The sequence below is a fragment of the Zeugodacus cucurbitae genome, chromosome 2, assembly GCF_028554725.1.
Source record: "Zeugodacus cucurbitae isolate PBARC_wt_2022May chromosome 2, idZeuCucr1.2, whole genome shotgun sequence".
Taxonomy (NCBI): domain Eukaryota; kingdom Metazoa; phylum Arthropoda; class Insecta; order Diptera; family Tephritidae; genus Zeugodacus; species Zeugodacus cucurbitae.
The window spans coordinates 52,837,922-52,860,655 of NC_071667.1; the positions used below are offsets into that span (position 1 = coordinate 52,837,922).

General features: G+C 36.6%; 1 protein-coding gene across 6 annotated transcripts; it reads right to left on the bottom strand.

Annotated features, from left to right (window-relative positions):
* Positions 1–2: 2 nt before the first annotated feature.
* LOC105213550 (uncharacterized) lies at positions 3–22,101 on the bottom strand. Of its 6 annotated transcripts, XM_011186452.3 has the most exons (11): positions 21,655–21,879; positions 21,489–21,541; positions 18,282–18,583; positions 13,805–14,203; positions 13,473–13,662; positions 8,206–8,488; positions 6,408–6,588; positions 6,122–6,335; positions 5,791–5,997; positions 426–1,231; positions 8–357 (listed from the first exon to the last, which is right to left on the bottom strand). In XM_011186452.3, the coding sequence occupies exons 3-11, from the start codon at positions 18,505–18,507 to the stop codon at positions 131–133; spliced, it is 2,733 nt and encodes a 910-aa protein (XP_011184754.1). In that variant the 5' UTR covers positions 18,508–18,583; positions 21,489–21,541; positions 21,655–21,879; the 3' UTR covers positions 8–130. The 6 variants fall into 6 exon arrangements, with proteins under 6 accessions (XP_054083276.1, XP_011184754.1, XP_011184759.1 ...); XM_011186457.3 differs by lacking the exon at positions 21,489–21,541 and having other exon boundaries at positions 21,798–21,954; XM_054227286.1 differs by lacking the exon at positions 21,489–21,541.
* Positions 22,102–22,734: the final 633 nt, after the last annotated feature.

A 22,734-nucleotide genomic window follows, 5' to 3' on the forward strand; every position in this document is an offset into this window, starting at 1 on the left:
AAAACTTTATAATTTTTTACAATTTGTGCCATCCATTGCAGAAAAGAAAATCTATGCTTTGGACTTAAATACTACAATCAATGTTTATTTACAATCAAATACAAATACTTTAATTTAAGTTTATGTGTAATCAAAGTGTGTAACCACCTTGATCCGCCCAATGCACGCGCCGACTCTCAAGATAGTCTAAGCTCTCTTTAATCTTGCGGTGCTCATCGTCCATCATCGCCAAACGTTTGTACTTCTGTATGACATAGCAACAGCTGAACATAAGCGCGACTTGAAAGATGAGCCAGAAAATCAACAAAGCTATGAGCAGGCTCTGATTCAAGCAAAAGTTATCCAATTGCATGTGATCTGTGGAGAAGTGAATGAAAAGAAACATTAAACCGAAATTATATAAATTAACTTTCCGTTGCACCCACCAATGCCCGCAATCAGCAAGATGCCACGTTCGCCGTAAATGAAACTGTTGCTGTTGACCTGATCGGGTCCACGCACGTGCAAATTATAGTTCAAAGGTAGCACGCCCAAATCCTGCATGGACATATTTTTCTCATTCATACCACGCGTTAAATTCATCTGTTCAAGCTGATCCTCAGCCACATCCATTACGGTGGACACATAGACGGGATTCTGCACTTGGAAGCGTGTGGAGAGTGGCGTCTGTGGTTCTTGTGCTTGTGGTGGTGGCGGTGGCGCCCGCGCTTGCACCTGACGTCGTCGTCTCACACGGTTGTTCGGTGTGTTGCTAAAATTTTCACGTTCTTCGTTGCTATCGTAGCGATAGCAATTGTCCTCCGGACAATGTTGCATACAGAAACGTATTTTCACATCAAAATTCACCAATGACGAACCGGCAAACTTGAAGGCGTGAAAACGTGCGCGCAGCTTATTTTGTGTGGTCGAGCGCACACGCTCTAGCGCCGGAAATACCGTTACATCAATGGGGCAACCACGTTCGTCAATCAGTTTTACGAAATTTTGATTATCCTGCGTTTTGGCAAACAACGAAGTTGCACGAAAATCGGGCAATGGCGGCAGTGCATAGTTGACCAACTGCTGTTGGTGTGGTGAGTATTCAGCAATGATTTGTAGTTCTAGATTTTGTCCGATTTGCACATCGTTGGTTTCGTGTTGATGTGAGAGATCGACAATTTGTAGCGTTACCTTCGGCAGCAGTGGCACGTCGGTGCTATTGAAGAGCAGTGAACCCTCATTTGGCAGCATGCTGCAATGATAAGGAGTAAATTGTGGGTTTAAGAGTATTAATATGTTCGAGAATAGCTTGGTTACATTTGTTGGGTTATTCTTTACTTTAAAATATATTTTTGGGTTAGAACTAAATTAGACAACAAACGTCGGGAGTACGATATCGATGTAATTTTTTATTTAGCTTTAAGTCTCGGTGTGAAATTGTGTCTGTTTTTTTCAACTATCGAAGAATCAGATTGCATAATAATCTTAGTTTGAATCAAAATTGTTCCATCATTAGACGTAATAATTGATAGGACAATTTTGACCTGCCGATAAATCTGCTTGGATAATCTTAATTTTAGCCAGCTAGGAAAGCTCATCGAACTCACACATCGGTTGCGATCCGTTTCGGATCTATTGCTCAGTGTCTTCTGTCAGAACTGGTTAGTCATAGAGAAAGCGACGATGAAGCAAAATTACCTAAATAATTTTGAGAAATGCTATTGATTTGACAATTTTTGGCGGATGATAATTAGAGTCCATTGCGATTACGTAGAACCGGCTAACGTGTGAACCTCTACTATTACTGTTATTTTTAACACAGCTGACTTTGCTCTAATGAGTAGATCTTCAGTTCTTGATAATAATTTTAAATCCATATTTGTTTATCTACACGACTTAGGATTTACCCATCTATGTTTTGCTTGCTTTTTTGTGGTCTTACGCCCTCATTAATAGTTCAAGTACCTCAGTCTCAGTCTCAGGAGGATGGGATCATGTGTAGAAGTTCACGCAAGTGAGGAAAGTTTTTGATTGCCACTCACTTGGGAGTGGCCAGAAACGATTCTTCTCCACATGGTTCAAGCAGCTCACGACTTCCGGTTTTAGACCAAGTATCCTCTGGGTAGCCAGCAGACATCCGTTTGAAGGCGAGCTAAAGTGAGAAGGCGAAGCCCGCTTATGCGGTTGTGCGTAGGGTTTGGGACCCACCACATAAAAACACTCCCCAATGAAAAATCTACGAAAGCCTCGGATGAGACACCCCCCTTTTGATGACGACCCCTGCAAACGTTTTAAGGATAATGATATAAGGGCATGCACCTGGAATGTCCGGACCCTTAATTGGGAAGGTGCCTCTGCCCAGCTGGTTGATGTCCTCATACGACTTAAGGCTGACATCACCGCCATCCAAGAAGTGCGATGGACGGGACAAGGACGGAAGAAGGTGGGCCCTTGTGACATCTACTACAGCGGCCATATAAAGGAGCGCAAATTTGGTGTTGGATTTGTGGTGGGAGAGAGACTCCGTCGCAGAGTCCTGGCATTCACCCCGGTGGATGAACGTCTAGCCACAATCCGCATCAAAGCGAGGTTCTTCAACATATCGCTGATTTGCGCCCACGCCCCAACGGAAGAGAAGGACGATGTGACCAAAGATGCTTTCTATGAGCGCCTAGAACGCACCTATGAGCGCTGCCCCCGCCACGATGTAAAAGTCGTGCTTGGTGATTTTAACGCCAGGGTGGGTAAAGAAGGTGTCTTTGGCACAACAGTCGGAAAATTCAGCCTCCATGACGAAACATCGCCAAACGGCCTGAGGCTGATCGACTTCGCTGGGGCCCGAAATATGGTCGTCTGTAGTACCAGATTCCAGCATAAGAAAATACATCAAGCTACTTGGCTGTCTCCTGATCGAAACACGCGGAACCAAATCGATCACGTTGTGATAGACGGAAGACATGTCTCCTGTGTTTTAGACGTGCGTACGCTCCGAGGGCCAAATATAGACTCGGACCATTATCTGGTCGCAGCGAAGATACGCACCCGCCTCTGTGCAGCAAAGAATGCCCGTCAACAAACACAAGGAAGGTTCGACGTCGAAAAGCTGCAATCGCAACAGACAGCCACGAAATACTCTACTCGACTTGCACTCCTGCTCTCTGAGAGCACTCATCAGCATCTCGGTATAAGGGAACTGTGGAACGGCATCTCAAACTCACTGCGTACCGCTGCAGCCGAAACAATTGGTTTTCGGCAACGACAAAAAACAAGCTGGTACGATGAGGAGTGCCGTCTCGCAGCGGAGAGAAAACAGACTGCCTACCTCGCAACATTGCAAACGACCACAACACGTGCGGGATGGGATAGATACCGAGAGCTGAAGAGGGAAGCGAGACGCATTTGCAGACAAAAAAAGAAAGAGGCCGAAATGCGTGAGTACGAAGAGCTTGAGAAGCTGGCAGACAGAGGGAATGCTCGAAAATTTTATGAAAAAATGAAGCGACTTAACGAAGGTTTCAAGACCGGAGCATCCTCATGTAGAGACCAAGGTGGTAATCTGGTAACCGATGTCCAGGGCATACTGGGATTATGGAGGGAACACTTCTCCGACCTGCTGAATGGCAGTGAGAGTACAACACCAGGAGATGGCGAACCCGATCGAATAGCAATTACCGAAATTCGAATAGCAATTACCCGCTTGAAGAACAACAAAGCAGCGGGGGCCGATAGATTACCGGCAGAACTATTCAAATACGGCGGCGAAGAACTGATAAGGTGCATGCATCAGCTTCTTTGCAGAATATGGTCGGAAGAAAGCATGCCTGACGATTGGAATCTCAGTGTGCTCTGCCCAATCCATAAAAAGGGAGATCCCACAATCTGCGCCAATTACCGTGGGATCAGCCTCCTAAATATCGCATACAAGGTTCTATCGAGCGTATTGTGTGAAAGACTAAAGCCCACCGTCAACAAACTGATTGGACCTTATCAGTGTGGCTTTAGACCTGGAAAATCGACAACTGACCAGATATTCACCATGCGCCAAATCTTGGAAAAGACCCGAGAAAAGAGGATCGACACACACCACCTTTTTGTCGATTTTAAAGCTGCTTTGGACAGCACGAAAAGGAGTTGCCTTTACGCCGCGATGTCTGAATTTGGTATCCCCGCAAAACTAATACGGCTGTGTAAATTGACGTTGAGCAACACCAAAAGCTCCGTCATGATTGGGAAGGACCTCTCCGAGCCGTTCGATACCAAACGAGGTTTCAGACAAGGTGACTCACTATCGTGCGATTTCTTTAACCTGATGCTGGAAAAAATTATAAGAGCTGCAGAGCTAAACCGAGAAGGTACAATCTTCTACAAGAGTGTACAGCTCCTGGCGTACGCCGATGATATTGATATCATCGGAAGCAACAACCGCGCCGTTTGTTCTGCTTTTTCCCGCATGGATAAGGAGGCGAAGCGAATGGGTCTGGAGGTGAATGAGGACAAGACGAAATATCTCCTGTCATCAAACAAACAGTCGGCGCATTCGCGTCTTGGCTCCCACGTCACTGTTGACAGTCATAACTTCGAGGTCGTAGATAATTTCGTATACCTGGGAACCAGCATCAACAACACGAACAATGTCAGCCTCGAAATCCAGCGCAGAATAACTCTTGCCAACAGGTGCTACTTTGGACTGAGTAGGCAATTGAACAGTAAAGTCCTCTCTCGACGAACCAAAATCAAGCTCTACAAGTCACTTATCATTCCCGTCCTGCTTTACGGTGCAGAAGCTTGGACGATGTCAACATCAGATGAGACGACACTAGGAGTTTTCGAGAGGAAAATTTTGCGCAAGATTTATGGTCCTCAGAACATTGGCAACGGCGAATACCGCAGACGATGGAACGATGAGCTGTACGAGTTATACGACGACATTGACATAGTTCAGCGAATAAAAAGACAGCGGCTACGCTGGCTAGGTCATGTTGTCCGAATGGACGAAAACACTCCAGCCCTGAAAGTGTTCGATGCAGTACCCGCCGGAGGAAGCCGAGGAAGGGGAAGGCCTCCACTCCGTTGGAGGGACCAGGTGGAGAGCGACCTGGTTACACTTGGGATCTCCAACTGGCGCCGAACTGCAAAGGAGAGAGACAGGTGGCGCACTATCGTCGATTCGGCTATAACCGGCTAAACGGTTGCAACGCCAATCACATACATACACCTCAGTCTCAGATATCTCCACCTTTATTCGTCAATTCGACTACTCTTACATTACACTCAGTCTCTGTTCGGAAACTCAGTAACATTCTCGTTGTGGTTGTTGTTGTAGTGGCATAAAACATTCCCCAAATAATTTTGAGGAATCCTGCCGATTTGACAGTTCTTGGGCGGATAAAAATCCACGTCCGTTCCGGTTACGTAGAACCGACTGTCGTGGGAACGAGTAACCGCGCCGTCTTGACGTTTAATGGTTGGACACTTTTGGCCCCCTTCCACCATATCTCATTTCCTAACCTTAAAAAGTGTTTTATTGCAGAAAGATATACTCGAATGTGGAGGTCAAGATGAAGGTCTCGAAGCTTCACACTATCGAACTGGCATTGAAATGTCATTACAAAAAGAGTTCTTTGTTATCCCATGAAAATTTAAAGTCCATAAGCCATAAAAGCAAAACGTTATAAGGCTGTAAGCTAATTATGGTGCTTATAAGCATTTTCATTAGTATTAGCATTTTCTCGTTGAAATACACCATCTCCCTTAAGTAAATGCTGTAGAAAGGCATAAAGCCATACTTTAATCTACCCAATTTCCACTTACTGTTGTGCAAACTCCAAAGAAGACTCCAAGGCTATGGCATTCGGCACATCTTCGCCTTCCACCTCATCCTCATCGCTGCGTCCCTCGTTGTGGCCATCTTTGCGCATCGTCGAGTTGCTCATTATGCAACCGACTTTAATGAGACGGTCGCCTTGTGTCTGCACGTTCGGATTATTTTGAATTACAACCAGAGCGGATATGAAGATTCTGCAATACATACCAAGCAACAAGTATAATCAATAGTAATTGGTAGTTTAGAAATACAGAATTGACAGAAGACACAAAATTTACCAAATTATTACTTTGCTTCGATGGGTACACGCCAACTTACCGCTGATATGCTTTGGTGACTTCGTAGGCACGCAATATGCCGCAACGATTCTCTTTGACCTCGGTGCCGATCGGCAGGCGTAACACGGTGCTTCTGGTGCCGTTGCCCTGAGCCATGCAGTGCTTCGAGTGCATACTCACATACATTTTGCCGTGAAACCAATCTTTCGGCGTGTACTTGATGGCCATTTCGTCTTGCGTGCACAGCACCTGCACTGTGTGGGGGAAATCAAGTCGGAGGTGGTTAGTTATTACATATGTATGTTTGCTATATTCATGGGATTTACCATCCAAGCATTTGACGCGCCTCATGTAGACAGATTTCTCACGCAACTTTAAACTGCGCGGTCCCATGGAGATTATGTCCTCGGAGTGCAGCAGACATTCCGAATTGCTTAGATCATGCTCGAAGTAGAATGATACACCTTGGCAGTAGAATTTCGTCTCATGCGAACAGTATGCTTGACACTAAAATTAAGTACAGAATCGAATACGGCATTTTTAGATAAAATAAGTATGAAAGGGCTAGGGTTTTAAACATTTGGATATGTATACAGTTGAACTTCCATAACTCGAACTTCTATAACTGGAAGTTCTCCATAACTCGAACTCTTGCTTTGGCAATAGAAGTCAAATTTCATACAAAATACCTTCGGCAACTTGGACGTCTATCTAACTCCAAGGTTTGTTTTGGATTATTGTGATTCGAGTTAGGGAAGTTCAACTGTATATAAAAATAGATACTCAGACGTTTATTGAGATATAAACTATGGTTAAAAAAATTAAGAATGTTATGCTAGCCTAGGACCTCCCCACTATATTCCAACCACTTTTTTTCAAAAAGTTGATTTGGTCAATTTAAAAACTTCAAAGAGGCTCTAACTTCGACTCTTAAAGACTTAATTGTACCAGGTTGGATGTTTGTATTATTTCTATGAGAAGGTGGCCTCGGGATTGATACAATGTACGGCGTTTTTAAAGCGCGTCATTGGTCTTCCCCTTCCTAAGCTTCCAACGGCGGGTACAGTATCGAACACTTTCAAAGCTCGAGTGCTTTCATCCAATCGACATCACCTGGACTATGGCAATGCCCTCGAATAACCCAAAACCGTCTGCGGGATAAATAAACCATAAATCTAGTGCAAAATTCGAATACTCCTAGTGCCGTCTCATCGGATGTCAACATTGTCCACGCTTCTGCACCATAAAACAGAACGGCAATGATGAGGAACTTGTAGAGTTTCGTTTTGGTTCGTCGAGAAAGAACTTTATTTTCCAATTGTCTACTCAGTCCACAGTAGCACTTGTTGGCAATAGTGATTCTGAGTTTGATTTCAAGGCTGATGTTATTGGTGTTGTTTCTGCTGGATCTAAGATAGACGTAATTATCTACAACTTTATCAACATGGGTCATATGTATGTATATTGTATAAAATCAGAGATACATAAATTTACATGGGATGAAGTGGGCAGGGTTATATTTCGATATCCTGGACAGATGAGCTGAGTACTTAAGGATTATATGAGTTAGGTACATTAAACATTTCAAAGGTGACGCCTTGTTCAATTTTTCAATAGTTTGTAATCCACATACATTTAAGCATATCGGATTCATTACATCGGTCTAAATAACTTTATATCGCAATATTTTAAAAAATTTTGAATCCCGAAATTTTTGGATCCTGAGGTTCTAATAGTGGTAGCTTTAGTAAATAAATGGATATTGAGTTACAAGTTTACGGTACATAAGTTCACGGATTCGTGGACTTAACATTAACATTATTTCATGTTATACTTCTCGGTCTGTAAATTCGTGATGATAAATATGTATTTTAATTGACATATATTTCTTCGCACACGACCTTTTTATATTAATTATTAAGCATAGATCGTGTGTAACATGATATACATAAATACATATATGTATGTATGTATAAACATTTAAAATACAACGATTTCCCAATCAATTGCATCATACACGACCCACTACATGAATTTGTCCACATTTTACAACTAAACTCCAATTTTTTTACTTAATTTTTCTGAAAAATCGATTAATGCCCAACTTAACAAAATAAAACACACCTCTTTTTGGGTTAAACCCAAATATTTTGCTTCCGCATAGATGAAGCTACTGTTCGCATACAATTCGTATGAACAGTTATCGTTCTCGATCGGTCGTTCGTAACATTGATTCTCCATGTATTCTTCATCGTAGGGTGCAGCCCGGAAAGCATCGGGTTGTATCATTTTATCTTTATCGCTCAGTATGCAGCGACCCAGTGTATTGTGTTGTGATTGTTGTTGGTATTGTTGTTGCTGTTGATTGTTACTCGCATGTTGCTCCGGTGGCACATGTTGACTGAATCTGTTCAAATAAAAAATAGAAATAGAAGAAACACGAAAAAAAGCATTTGTGGTTAACATGATTTGTGGCATTAGTGTAATAAAAATCAGCAAACATATCTATGTATATACATATATATATATGTGTGTAAATAATGTTTGGATTATGTTGTTTAACAAATATTCTGTGCATTAAGGAAAGGCTAAGAACAGACAATTTTATACTCTCGCAATTTATTTATGTAATTCTATTATGATAAAACACAATTGGACCCATATATTCGACATAAAGTCCACCAGATTAGCTAAAATCATTATTTATAATATATGGAATCTGGTGTAATTCTTGGACCGTTTTCATTGCCTTTCTTAATGTTGCTAAGATATCTCATATATTAACTGATATATACGGCATATACTACACCAGTACTTTGAAATTCAGTGTATGCGGTATATGGGGCTAGAGGAAGTATTTACCGGATTTTGTCCATTTTCGGCATAGAGACACACTATTATAGGGAAAACATCCCTTATGAATTTCTTTAGAATATCTGAGAGATTTGTCCAATATTTTCAGTAAGCACTGTGGTCCTCATTTTTGATATCTAGGGGCTTGAGAAGTTATAGTCCGATTTCGGCGATCTTTAGACGCGTATATCACAATCAAAATTCATTATTTTTGCAAAGTTTTGTTCTGATATCTTATTTGGTGCTTAATTTATATGTTGTAAAGTGAACGAATCAGATGGAAAACTTGTGGTATATGAAAAGTAAGCGTGGTTATTAACTGATTTGCAAACTATACTATTGGGATGTCGAAACTATGTTATGAACCGAATTTGGTTGAAATTAGTTCCTAAGATATTGTTTTCGATCCATAAGTAGGCGGCGTCACCCCCATTTTCCATTTTTTATACCAGCAATTTTTGAGTATTTAGTGTTCTTCCTTTCTGAATTAAAGCAATAGTAGTTTTCCCCAAATAAATTTCATCCATAAATGCTTCTTCCTAGTATGATCCTCTGTACCATATTTCATAAATAATTGTATTTATGAACTTATTTATAGCTCATTATAGTTTTTCGGTTAACGGAATTTTGTGGGTTATTCTGTTATTATTATTATTATTATTCTGTTGCGAGAGTATAGAAACTATAAATTGTTGCAAACTTTTGACATCAGTCTGCAGAAACTATTGCTGAGAAATAATTTTTATATTTTGTATGTGATGATATTTGAATCCATAGCTCATCGAATAATATGTAGTTAAGGTGTTATACATATTCAGTGGAATTCTCTAACTCGAATAATCCACAAAAAAACTTCGAGTTAGAGAGCCTTCGAGTTATAGAATTTTCATTAAAATATATAAATTTTCAAAAAGCTGTAAAATATAGATTTATACACTGTTCTATTTATTAACTTCGCATAAAGTATTATGTACATACGTTAAAAGATGTATTGTGTAATTTGGTTTGTTGCAGGTTGCTATTGTTCTTGACGTCTGTATCCCATGCCTTTGTTAGATGATTTATGCAATCCATATGGGTAATATTATATTTTGTGTTTGCCTTCGTACAATATAGAGGGACTCTTTTAAAATTCTACCTCGATAGTAAAATTTAAAATTTTGTATTATGTCCTGACCAAAAAGTTCGATTTATGGAAGGAAATTTGCATTCTATTGCCTTCGAGTTAGGGAAGGAAATTTGTATGAAATTTGGCTTCTAACGCTATTGCCAATTCAAGTGTTCGAGTTATGGAAGTTCCACTGTATGTTGATTTGCGGGAAAATGGGATATTTTTTGATTTTCTGTAGATGTATGTTGCCATATTTTTGTTGAATACTTGCTATACGTCTTGAGTAGAACAATGTCTAATCTATAAAATCAGCTCAAGAACATAAAAAATAGTAATAATTGTCCAAATTATGACATTTTAAGCAAAACTCGTTTTTTTTAAGAGGTTTGGCGTGAATACGATTTCAGTCCATCAGCTCTACTGAAAGAAACGGGGACGATTTTCTCAAAAACGCTACTATTTTCATCTGATGAAATGTGTTGAAAAATTCATAACATTAATAAGAAAATTTAAACGAAAAAATTAAATCGTTCAAGGACACGGCAAATAAATTACGAACAACAAGTTGAAAACTCGTTCGGCAATCCAAGTCACCACAACGACGTTTACGTAAAACATGATTTCGAGATAATAGCGTTTAAAGTTACAAGTACCCTTTTGTCTAATGTAGCGTTTCTTTTCCCTTGTCTTTTTGGTATAGGCACATAGAATGGACCCAAATTTATTAGCCGGTTAAAGACTGGTACCTCGGCATCATTTGGTATATTCTTTACCGTTACAACAACCGATTTATTATGATTATAGCTTTTATTATTATGATAGCTTTTTATTATGATAGCTTTAACTAGATTTCTCCCTTCAAATTAATATACATATTTATTTCAGCAAATTTCGCTTCATCTTTTTTGATTTTATTTCAAGAAAAAATCACTACCAAACCAGTTCATCATATCTTGGAAATAAGCTCTACCTTTAAATACACAGCTCTCAATCACAGCGGAAGTAAGTTAGTTAACACAGAACAGCTATTAAGCAATAATTATCGCAAATTAGAGTTTTCACATGTCATAAAAACATTATAACAATTAACGAAATTAAATAAATAAGCACACTTCACAAATGCCAAATTCTAATTACAGCTTCAGTAATTATACATAGGCCTAATAACAAGCAAGCCTTAAAACTGTTGAGTTTTAATATCAGGAATTTTTTTATGAGGAACTTAATGTAGTTCTTCACAAATCGGTGAACGATATTCTTTTTATTATTTAGATCAAGAAGTGAGTTCGATTAAGCTCGTCTATTCACAACTGTTGATTCGAATATATAATATGTTGTATATTCGGGAGCCTTGGATGTAAGGAAGGTAGTACAACCCCTTGAAATTTCTCAAGCTTTGCGTACTTGAAGTGATGACATAGTCCTCGAGCGACAATACGCTACTTCTATTAAAAAGGGCATCAATAGATTCCATTGAAATGACGTAGTCTAAACAGAAATGATTTACAGACGTGACATCACTTTACCGTACTCACACAAAACCGTTTTTTTAATTTGTGTGGGCGGTGGGAGTTGGACGCACGAAAAAAGTGGCAATGGCATTTCGTGTGCAATTCGTAAAACGTGCTATTTCATCTCATTAACATATGTATATCATATCACTAAATACTACTCACTATATATGCATATATACAACTCACATAAACAAATAATTTATCAATTTAAAAATAGTTAAATGCAAATCAGTTGTGAATTGATGATGAGCGAATATTCGCAAATAATTATTTGTGAAATAAAATCAGCGAAGCAAAGCAAAACGCACGGGAGTAGACAAATAGCGAGACTTAAATGAGTTACTGCATCGAATTCACAACGAATATAAAAATTCTAGTGGTATTAAATAACCGCTTAAAACAGCTAACTAATTGTGATTGCAATGAGCTCATACCTCAACAAACAACAACAATGCGGCGCATCATTTTCCATTTTCAGCGTCGAGTATATAGCCGATAAAGCCATAGAACTCCCATTTGGAATTTCTTTCCGTATTGTGTCGGTTTCGCTGGAATTTAACATACCTCACACCACCTCAGTATGAATATAATTTTCAAAACGTAATAGATATATAAATACATATATACGAGGGTTGAGTGATAAGTTGGAGGAATTTCGAAAAAGCTCGGGGAAACAGTATAAACTATTCCCTAAAGAGTGTTGTGGATATTTTTTGAGGTTAGAATCCTTTGTATAATTCTTTCTGATACTAGGACTTTTTAGATCATGTAGTTATTGTTGTGGGAACTTTAATAGAGTTGTTCTAACATCTTCACATGATATTTTACGATCATCTTCATTTATGGTTAACATAATGATGTTGTAGAGCGATCATTTGATTCTTAGAGCTACTAATCGTCTTCGAATTAAAATCGTCTTCGAAATTGCCGCATTTGGGATAAAGAGCATCCTACAGAGATTCAAGAAAAAAACAACGGTTTAGTGTGGTTTGTGAATCATCGGTCTATAATCGGTTTCTTCAAAAATGATGTCGGTGAGAATGTCAATGAGGGGCACCATGATAACGGAGTATTTGATGCCTGAAATTGAAGTTATCTCGTTATCTCGGCGACATTTGGTTTCAACAAGACGGCGTCATTTCCCACACATCGCATCAATCAATGGATTTATTGAGAGAATCCTTCGGTGAGCAGATTATTTCACATTTTGGGTCGGTCAATTGGTTAACAAGATCGTGTGGTATCAGACTGTTAGACTTTTCCCTGTGGGGATATGTATAGTCTAAAGTCTATGCGGAAAGTCCCGCTTCGATTCAAGCCTCGGAGCAAAACATCACGCGTGTTATTCGCCAGTTACCAGCCGAAATGCTTGAACGAGTCACCGAAAATTGGACTCAATGGATGGACCATCTAAGACGTAGCCGCGGCCAAAATGTGAAAGAGATAATCCTTAAACAATAAATGCCAAATAATGCTCTTTTGAATGATAATAATCGTTCCGCATTAAATTTGAATTTTCTGTGTTTTTTCTTTTAAAAAAACCTCTAAATGGATCAACCTTTAGTTTTCTAAGCGGAAGTCAAGCAAGGCGATATATTTTAAAACATGTCTGGAAAGGGGGGTTTCATCTTCCCAATTGAAAATGAGTGAGACTGATAGGTTCTAGCAGGTGAAACTTGACTCAAGAGAATAAAACCTAAAAAAGAGAAATTAATTCCCATTACTTATAACTCTGCCCCGATTACAATTTTAAATTGTTTCTGCCTCCAACACTTTTCTTCGTCTTATGTCTTATGATATTTGGATAATCGTAAAGCAATTTTTTAAATTGTATTAAAAACCCTCGACAGCTTTATCAAACTACCCTCGTGCAAACAAATAAACACGCACATAGCACCCTTACAATTACTCACCTTTCACGATTATTACGATAGGACGGTGCAAATGATGCGGACAGACACTTGAATTCGCTTTCAAAGAGACACCTCTCAGCGCATTCACGTCGCGTGACCAGCGTTGCTATCGTCTTCTTCCCTTGAAACACCAGACTCGTACCGGGAATTTTCGTTAGCGTCCATTTGCGTTGTTTGCACACCTCGGGCACTATAAAAAGCCAAAGGAAACGATGGTCAATAAGCAGAAGCATCAACGACACGCACACACAACTAGCGCTCCGACAATTTCCAAGTTAATAAATGAAATTAGCTTCCATTCGTTTTTTCACTGTCATACGTCAGTCACTCACCCTTCAAACAGGTTTTCTCATAAAAAACCGCTTCAGCATCCGCCACCAGCGGTAGTTCATTGGCTATCGCCTGATAGCGTGGCTGGCGCTCGATATACGAATAGCCATAGCATTCGTTCGAGTCCAACAGATGGACGTAGGCAATGCAGTCGCTATCCTCATTACATAAGCGCCAACAAATCGCGCTCGCCGTTTCGCTAGCTATCGCCAGTTCGTGACTTTGACCATCTGTGGCGCCTATAATGCTGTAACTTTCGCGTCTGTGGCGATTGCGATCCTTAAAATTATATGCAGGCGAGTAGATGAGGTTTTGTGCGGTTAGATATTCCAGTGGCGGCCGGAAGCCAACAATTTTCTGTAGGCGCATTTGATAAAGTGGACACTTCAGTAGGAGGGCATCTGAAAAAATAGACAGGGGAAGTGATGTTAAGTCATTTCATTACAACAATAATATTTAATGAATTTTTCTATACAAATTTGAGTTCATTGTCAATAAGTAATTGACAAAAAACTAGAGATGATATAATAAGGAATCGATTTGCCATTGACCTGAACCATGTATGCTTTGATAACTAAAATGTTTAAAACCTTAAACCTGTTCGATAGAAAAAAACTCTGTTTTTTATGAAATTAAATAACTTCTTTTAGAAGACTTGATTTCATTTGATTAGGATTGGTTAGAATAGGTTAAGGGTTAGATCACTCTTTGCTCCACCCAAATACTCCTAACGGATCAAAATACCCTCTCGATTCGACCAAGCCCTGGGACTCTATTACATACATAGTTCTTTAATCGGATTGTGTCCATTGCAGGTAATTCGCTCGTTCTGCCGAAGTTGTGCCTAACGAGGAGTTTAAAACTCAGACTGGCGAATGCTGTACATTGGAGAAGGAAGTGCTTAGGAAACTTGCGTCTGATAAGATCGTATGTTTACCTATTGGACAGTGTTCAGTAAGCATACCGAGAAGAATCAAGATGATTGCGTCGAGGTGAAGCTTCCTGGGAGAAAGCAGTTGGAAGGACCGTTAACAGGCCACTGCGGCTCAAAAATCCTCGTAACTGCAACGGTGCTGGTGGTTGGACTACGGACTCCCAACCCACTTCCACTCCACCTTCTCCCTGAGCTTCGATCCGTCCGTGAATATCCTACGATTATTCCCCATCGGCTTCTCCCCTCCCACATAGCTCTCGTTGGTATATGCGCAGATAAGTAAGCGTTGGAAGATTGTTACGCGGTTTAGTGGTCCAGGTCATTAGGGATGCAAGCGAACTGACGGAAGATTGTCGACTGTAACTGTTTGGAACTCTTCATGTACCCAGCTTTACTGAGTCTGATGGCGAATTTCCCCGAAATGCACCAAGCTCCAGCTGCTTAGCTAGTATGATTTTTCATCATAAATCATTATCGATAACTAAGCTCGACGTGGAATTTAAAAAAGATAAGAGCGGGGAGTATGAGTAATCTGAAATGAAATATCTCTGAAAATATTTTTAACTTGCAAAACTTAAATATTTGTTGAACCTTAGACTCCAACCTATATGTATATCGTAGAGATCCAATAGAAAGAGAGTGAAGAAAATTATATTACTCATACGCACTGTAGTTCTGATATTAACTTTAATTAGTCAGAGTTTCAAACCTTTAGAAAAATTAGAGTATTTTCTCTCCATACCATGCCATTCAAACTCTCATCATTTAGAGTGCTGTTTTAGTTCAGCTTTTTATCTCAAATCATTTTCATTTGTCTGGCCTTGCAATGAAGTCACAACATGTGAATTAAATGCGACGTGCGTTCTCAAATAGAATATCATTACAAAGTTTAAAACTTTTTTGTTGTAAAAATAAAGTCAATTTTATTGTGTGAAGTTTGCATGCAAATAAATTAGTTGTAGGCAATTAGATGAGAGTTAGAGAATATCGTATCCAAATGAAGATATGTTTTGTGCGCTCACAACAAATTGTATTTGCAGCTCCATTTAATTGTACTTATACATATGTATGTAAAACATAGATCTAACTAAGCAGTTAAAAGTACATTTTGCTTTAATTACTTAAATTAAATTAAATGTAATTTGTTATTAGGTATGTGTGTGAGTTCTATTGGAACTTTAGTTAGGAAAAAACATGATTTATTGCATGTCTAGTGCCCTGAACTCTCATGAAGAATAAATAATAAAATATTGTATAAAATTACTTAGCCTCTACAACTTCCTAACCTCAATTATTCAACTTTATTTCATATTTCCTAAATGCATGAGTTTGTATTTACACTTAAAAGCATAAATCCTCATAAATTAGGTCGTATTTCTAATGTAAACAAAAATTATCCCAAAATTGTAACGGCTTAAAAAATGTCAATGAATTGATGAATATTTCACATGAGAATATCTTTCCACCCGGTCGATTTACTCCCACGCCAAATGTTCGTAAAATTAAGATTTCTAAAATAAACATAGTAGACCCAGCAACCTGGGCTTAGTTTCGGTACTACTACTACTACTAATACTTCTATACATAAATTATGTTTGGGGTTTGAGTAAGTTGTACGATGTGTGTTCAAAAAATAACGGTAATTTCCGTTTTTTTGAAAAAAAAAAACAAAATTATGTATTCGTCTACATTAATGTTGTCGCCTTTAAAATAGTATCCATTCGTGTTATACACTTTTGTCAGCGATTTTCTAATCGTCGAAACAGTTCTCAAACTCAATTTTTGGGATAGACTTTAGGTATTTTCGCGATTTTTCGTATGCTTGTAAAATGACGGCTCTTTAAACTTCTCTTAATTTTTGGAAATTCGAAAAAGTCACACGGAAGCCATGTCTGTTTCAGAAGCACACTATTATTCGAAACATATACACTTATTTGAATTTGTTTTTGATATCTGAGAAAGTTACCAATATTTTAAGTCCTGAGGGAGTTACCGATATTGAGGTCATCATGTTCGGTAGATGGGGCCTTGAAAAGTTATAGCCCAATTTTGATTGTTAGACGGGCGATGTCACACTATAAATGCCGTATTCGTGCAAAGTTCTGTTCCGATATTTTCACTATTGTTTATTTTATATATTGTTAAGTAATGGAATTAGAAATTGTGGTATAAGGAAAGTACGCGTGGTTGTTAAACGTTTTTGCCAATTGTATGCCAATACAATTTATGGACCGAATGCCGTTGAATTTAGTCGAGTATTTCCTGTGATATGGTTTTTGACCCATAAGTGGACTGCGGTTCGCCCATTTTCCATTTTTAATACCTATTTGAGTGCACCTTTCCTGTACCATCTTTACCATAAAATTCTGGTAGTTTTAGTAGGGGGCATGGCCAAGCCCACTTTTCCACTTCTCCAGTGTGATCCTCTGTACCAAATGTTACTTTCATAACATTATTTATGGCTTAGTTATAGCACTTTTTAGGTTTTCGGTTATTGCTATTTTATGGACGTGGCATTTCGACCATCTACAATACCAACTTTCTTGCTAAGGAACACGTATACCAATTTTTATCAAAATGCAAACTGGACTCAAGTTATCGCTTGCTCGAACGGACGGACAGACAGACAGACGTCCGGATTTCATCTCTACTCGTCAGTCGGATTTTTGCATCATGTTGCGAGAGTATAAAATAACCAATGAAATTTCTTTAATCATACAATCGATTGATTTTACTAACGTGTACAAGAATGTATTACTTACTTCTACTTATTCAGGCCAATACAGTCGTACAACGCTCGTAAGAGCTTTAAACTGTTTTGACCAGCTCTTCTATAATTGAGAATATTTGGATAACCATAACTCCTACCTACCCAAGCTCAAGACCACTAAAAGTACAACAACTGTTTAAAGAACCTTATTAACCTTAATGTCGGTAGATATTTACGGGTAGAACTGTATAAACATTGAACTATGGATCAAAATAACACCTACTTTCTATAAATTTCATATTCAACCACATAATTATATTTTACAATAGAATTAGTGACTTTTTTCCTAGCTCTCATACACTGAATATCTCTGATCCTGCTGGTTAACTTTAAAATTAAGCGATAATACTCTTCTCCACCTAATATGATTGGGTAAGGTTTTCGAGTGAATATTTTAATTTTTAAAATAATGCGTATACTCCATATTCAATTAGCCCTGTTGTTGAGGTATCATGGACCCACGATTTCGTCTAATTATGATCACTGCACTTCGACACCGAATCTTTATAGCTAACGCTTCGCAGACATCTCTTATATTTCATACTCCTTAACATAGAGCTTTCAAAAATATGAAAATTTGGTTCCTCCCGAATTTGCATTTTCTTACTCGTTTCGAGTGCACATTGACATTCGTAAATTTGATTGTCATTTAATATAATAATTTTGTGCTCGATTGCAAATTCACTGCTGCATTTGACTGATAACAAACACGACATATTAACTAAATGGCAAATAATTAACGAGAATTTCACATTCAAAATCAAATAAAACTTACGGCAGTTGATGTGCAACAATTGCAGGCAGCAAAGCAACAACACTGTGGCGAGTAGGCGTTTGAAAGGTTGTCGCTGTGAGCATATTGACAGACGCAGCTGAGCTGCTGGTGCTGCTGGCGGTGGCGTTGATGATTTTGGCATTTCGGTGCTTACGGTCATTTGAGCAGCACAACCACTATATGTATGTCGGATTGTTTGTTTATTTGTATGTGTGTACACGTGCATGAATTTCTGCTTTCAATTTGCACACTGAACACACTTATTATTGATTAACAATTGGAAATGCAGTCGGTATTCAAAACTAAATGATGATACCAATAATGATTTGCAAACACAGAGAAAACACAATTGAATTGAAATATATGTGTGTGTTCAGGCATCCACAATTGCACAAAACTAACACACACATATACATACATACATTTGCAACAAATTTAGAATGACAATAGAATTTATGGCTACAATTGTATTTGCAAAATGGCGCACAAACAACAGTTAATGGGACAAATGTTTATGTTTATTTATTTCCAACAACATAAGCACATACCTATGCATGTAGATATGTATGTATTTGTGAATTCGGCACAATTAGCACTTTTGATGTGTACAATGGCAATCACATGTGTAAATATGTAACAATGTGGACTAGTTTTTACATATATTCTGTATGTTTTTCGATGTTGCATGCACTTTGTTGCACTTTATATTGTTATTGTTGTTGTCATATAAACTACAAATATTCTATTTATAAAGGAGCAATACAAATATTATATATAAATGTTGAATTCTATTTATTATAACATTTTGTGGGTGTTTGCGGTCGCCTCGAATTTCCCGTGATTTCACAAACACTTAATATAAATTCCAGAAGCAATTAGCTTTTAGCTAAAATCGCATGATTTTATACACTTGAGAATTGCACAAATACACCGTTATGCAATTATATATGCAATTATAATGTAACGTGAGAACACATACATTGTTATTTTGACTGATTTTAAATAGTTAATTGATTTATGCGAGAAAATGAAAAATATTTCAGTTGAAAAAAAAAAATTAAATATGAAGATGTGTATTATTTTTTCCCGCAAATTATTTTAATTTATTATGCAGAAATACATTTTATTTTAATAATTAAGTTATTTATTTCTGTAGCTTATTTATTTCATATAAATTGCAGTGTAATGAAGTAGTAAAAAATAGCAATATTAGAAGAAAAAAAGATTTCCATCGAAAAAATTAGAAAAGTGCATATTATTTTTAATTATAACTTTTGATATCTAATTCTGCTATTTATTGAATTTAAATATTTAATATCAATTTCATGAAAATGAAAGATAAAAAAAAATTATTTGAAAATAAAAGGAAAGATTAAATATAAATCAAAGTCAAATCGAACATAATTAAAATACAAAAAATAATTAATTAATATTTTATGAAAAAATTTTAAACATAAAATTTATTTTAAAATGTATTAAATTATGGGTTAGGTGGATTTCGAACGTTAAAAGAACGAAGGGTATTTTAACATTTTTTAAAGATACATATTTAAACAGTATTTTGCGAATTTTTTGTTTAAAAATTCTAAAATCTCAACCGTTGGCAGCGCATCTTCTTTGACGTATAAAAAAAAAATACTCTTGCCGTGAACAGCACATATCAGTATTGGTTCATCGAAAATCAATAAATCAAAAATATTTTATTGGTACATGGATAAATCTAGTTACCGAAAGAAGTAGAAATATTAAAATTTGAATTTTTGACAGACTTTAAATAAAAAAAAAAATTTTTTTTTTGTAAATTTTTCGACAAATTTATATTGGCACGTTAAAATTAGTTGTAATAAAATACAAAAAAATTCTTCGTTCAATAACTAGATAATGTTATTTCAAAGAAGTGTGCAAAATTTGTACAAAATTTTAACTTTACAAAAAGTCATGTCGACCGACTTAAAAAAGTGAGTTTAGAGATAAACACGTTTAAAGATGTAAATTGAAACTGACGTGGCCGGATTAGCGGAACTGCTAAATGGTCTGTCTTAAAGCGTCTTAGAATTTTATTGGATAGATTTGCATTTTTGTTTCAAAAAAATTGTTTAAACGTTTGAAAACCTAACCCATTAAATTCAAAAAAATTTCAAATTTATTTTAATTTATTTTTTTATCTGTTTTAAATATGTATGTGTATACTTATTTTTCCATATTTCTTTTTTTATTTTTTTTCACTCTATAAATATATATGTTCTATATTTAAATTACAAAAATGTATGGTTTATTCCATATTTTTCATTTAAATACATTTATTATAAAAAAATATTTTGTATTCCAAATTTTCACACTGAGATATATCTGTATATTTTTTATTTTACGGCATAAATTAAAAAAAAAATTGCACAGTATTTTTTTCTTAATTTGTTATTGAAAAAGTATTTGAAGTTTAGCTTTTCAACACTTTAAATATATGCACACAAATGTATTTGTTAGTAATTATTAAAAAAAAATATCTATGACATAAAGATAGGAGATATGTATATACATATTTAAATAAAAAAAATAAAATTTTTTTATTTCTTGAAAAAATTTTAAATTTTTTTTATTTTGTTGAGTTCTTTTTTTTTAAACTTTACCAAATAAATTATGTTTATAGTTTTTGCTGTATTTAATAAATATTTAGGCGTGTTTCTTCTCGAACATAAAATAATACCAATAATTATGAAAATATATCTTTTTGATTAAACGCGTTACTTTTCGTAATCGTTTAGTTTCATAGTTAAAATCATTAAAACGTGTAATATTAAAAAAATATATTTTTTGGATATCAAACACTCTTAATTTAGTTATATTTAATATTTATTTATTTATTTTAATCTTGACCTGTTGAAAAATTTTATTTTTTAAATTTCTATAATATTATATCAATGCAATATTCACATTAATTATATTTCTTTCAAATAGTTTTCAATTGTTAATACCCGAATATTTCTTATTAAATCAAATTGCTTCATATTTTGTAATCTTTTTTATATTTTTAATATTTTAAATGAACGCAGTTCAATCTCATTAAATAGAAAATTTTATGTGTGTACTTTCGCACTTCATAAAATTGTACTAGAATTTTGTTTATTTTTTATATATTATGTTTATTATGTAATTAAATATTTATTTTATTTTTGTTTATAGCTTATTTGCACTTTTAAATACACTCACACAAAGTTTTATAAAATCTTATTTATTTGTAATTTCAAAGTAGTAATTTCACACTGAAAGCAAAAATTCACGATTTTCTCTTTATGTCGTATACTTTATAAACTTTTGTAACATAATTGCATTTTTGCATAAACTTTTTAACACAATTCTTGACCGTTCCACGCACATCTTTTCTCCTAATGAGCACACTTCGCACCTGTTAAACATTGACAATTATGCAATAATAATTAATTATCATTTTTGCATTTATCTAACGCATTTGCATTCTTTGGATAAAAAAAATCTGTGCAGTTAAACTTTTTCAATTACATAAACTTTATCGCGACGAACGCGCGCGCTGCGCCAGTTAAGCTTGTTAAACGTTGCGCTTTTGACTCGCAAATAAAATTGTAAATACAAAAACACAATTTTTCAAGTTGACAATTCAATTCAAATCAAATACTCGCGCCCAGCACTCAGCTTAGCCAACAGCAAACATTAAGCCAAACGCTCAGTGCGCACTCACTTTCGTTAGCCGCAAATCGCGCTCACTTTTAACGGCGCTAACAATATCTAAATGAAAATACATACATACATATGTATGTATATACATACCTTATATTTACTTTTGTTTATTTAGCTGCGAGGGGGAGTTTGTGGATGGGAGCAAACTTTTGAGTGGCATCCGGCGCTGGCACCGGCTTGACCAGGCAGCCTCGCTGTTCGAGCCTCTCTGGCGTATGAGTGCTATTCACCAGTGGGGAAATGGTACTCGTATAAAGGTATGCACATTCTAATTGTTATTGGATATTCTAGCCCTGCTAGCTAGTCAAGCTGAGCTCAGCATCCAGTTGTGTCAATTAAACGCGCTCATCAAATGATTACAGTTTAAGATATATGAGCGCAGGTAGGTAAATGCAAATACAAACATTTTTAACATATTTGCGAATAACTACTCACACATACACACTTATACCTGTGTAGTTGTGTACTTTTCACGTTGCCTTGCGAATTTCACGCTCATGCTGACGTTGAAGGGTGTTGCGGGTGGTCGTGGCAAGGGGAGCACTGGCTTCTAGTGATTCTAAAGGGCATTCATTACGTGAGCTATTAGCATTTATATGCGCTTTTTAATTGATTACTTGAGAATTGTATACGAGTTCGCGTACAGTGATGTGAAATAAAATTCTTTACGGAGACCAGATAATGCCTTCAATTTCAATAGAACTATCATGAAAAATTACACTTAAACATAGAAACAATAAAG

What these genes read in the sequence shown, in the direction of transcription:
- LOC105213550 (XM_011186457.3), bottom strand. Translation starts at nt 18,507, where the DNA reads ATGCACGTGTACACACATACAAATAAACAAACAATCCGACATACATAT. An exon ending in TGAGAAAACCTGTTTGAAGG is followed by an intron (nt 13,663 to 13,804) that starts GTGAGTGACTGA and finishes GGCTTTTTATAG; the next exon opens with TGCCCGAGGTGTGCAAACAA. An exon ending in CTTGCTGATTGCGGGCATTG is followed by an intron (nt 358 to 425) that starts GTGGGTGCAACG and finishes ACTTCTCCACAG; the next exon opens with ATCACATGCAATTGGATAAC.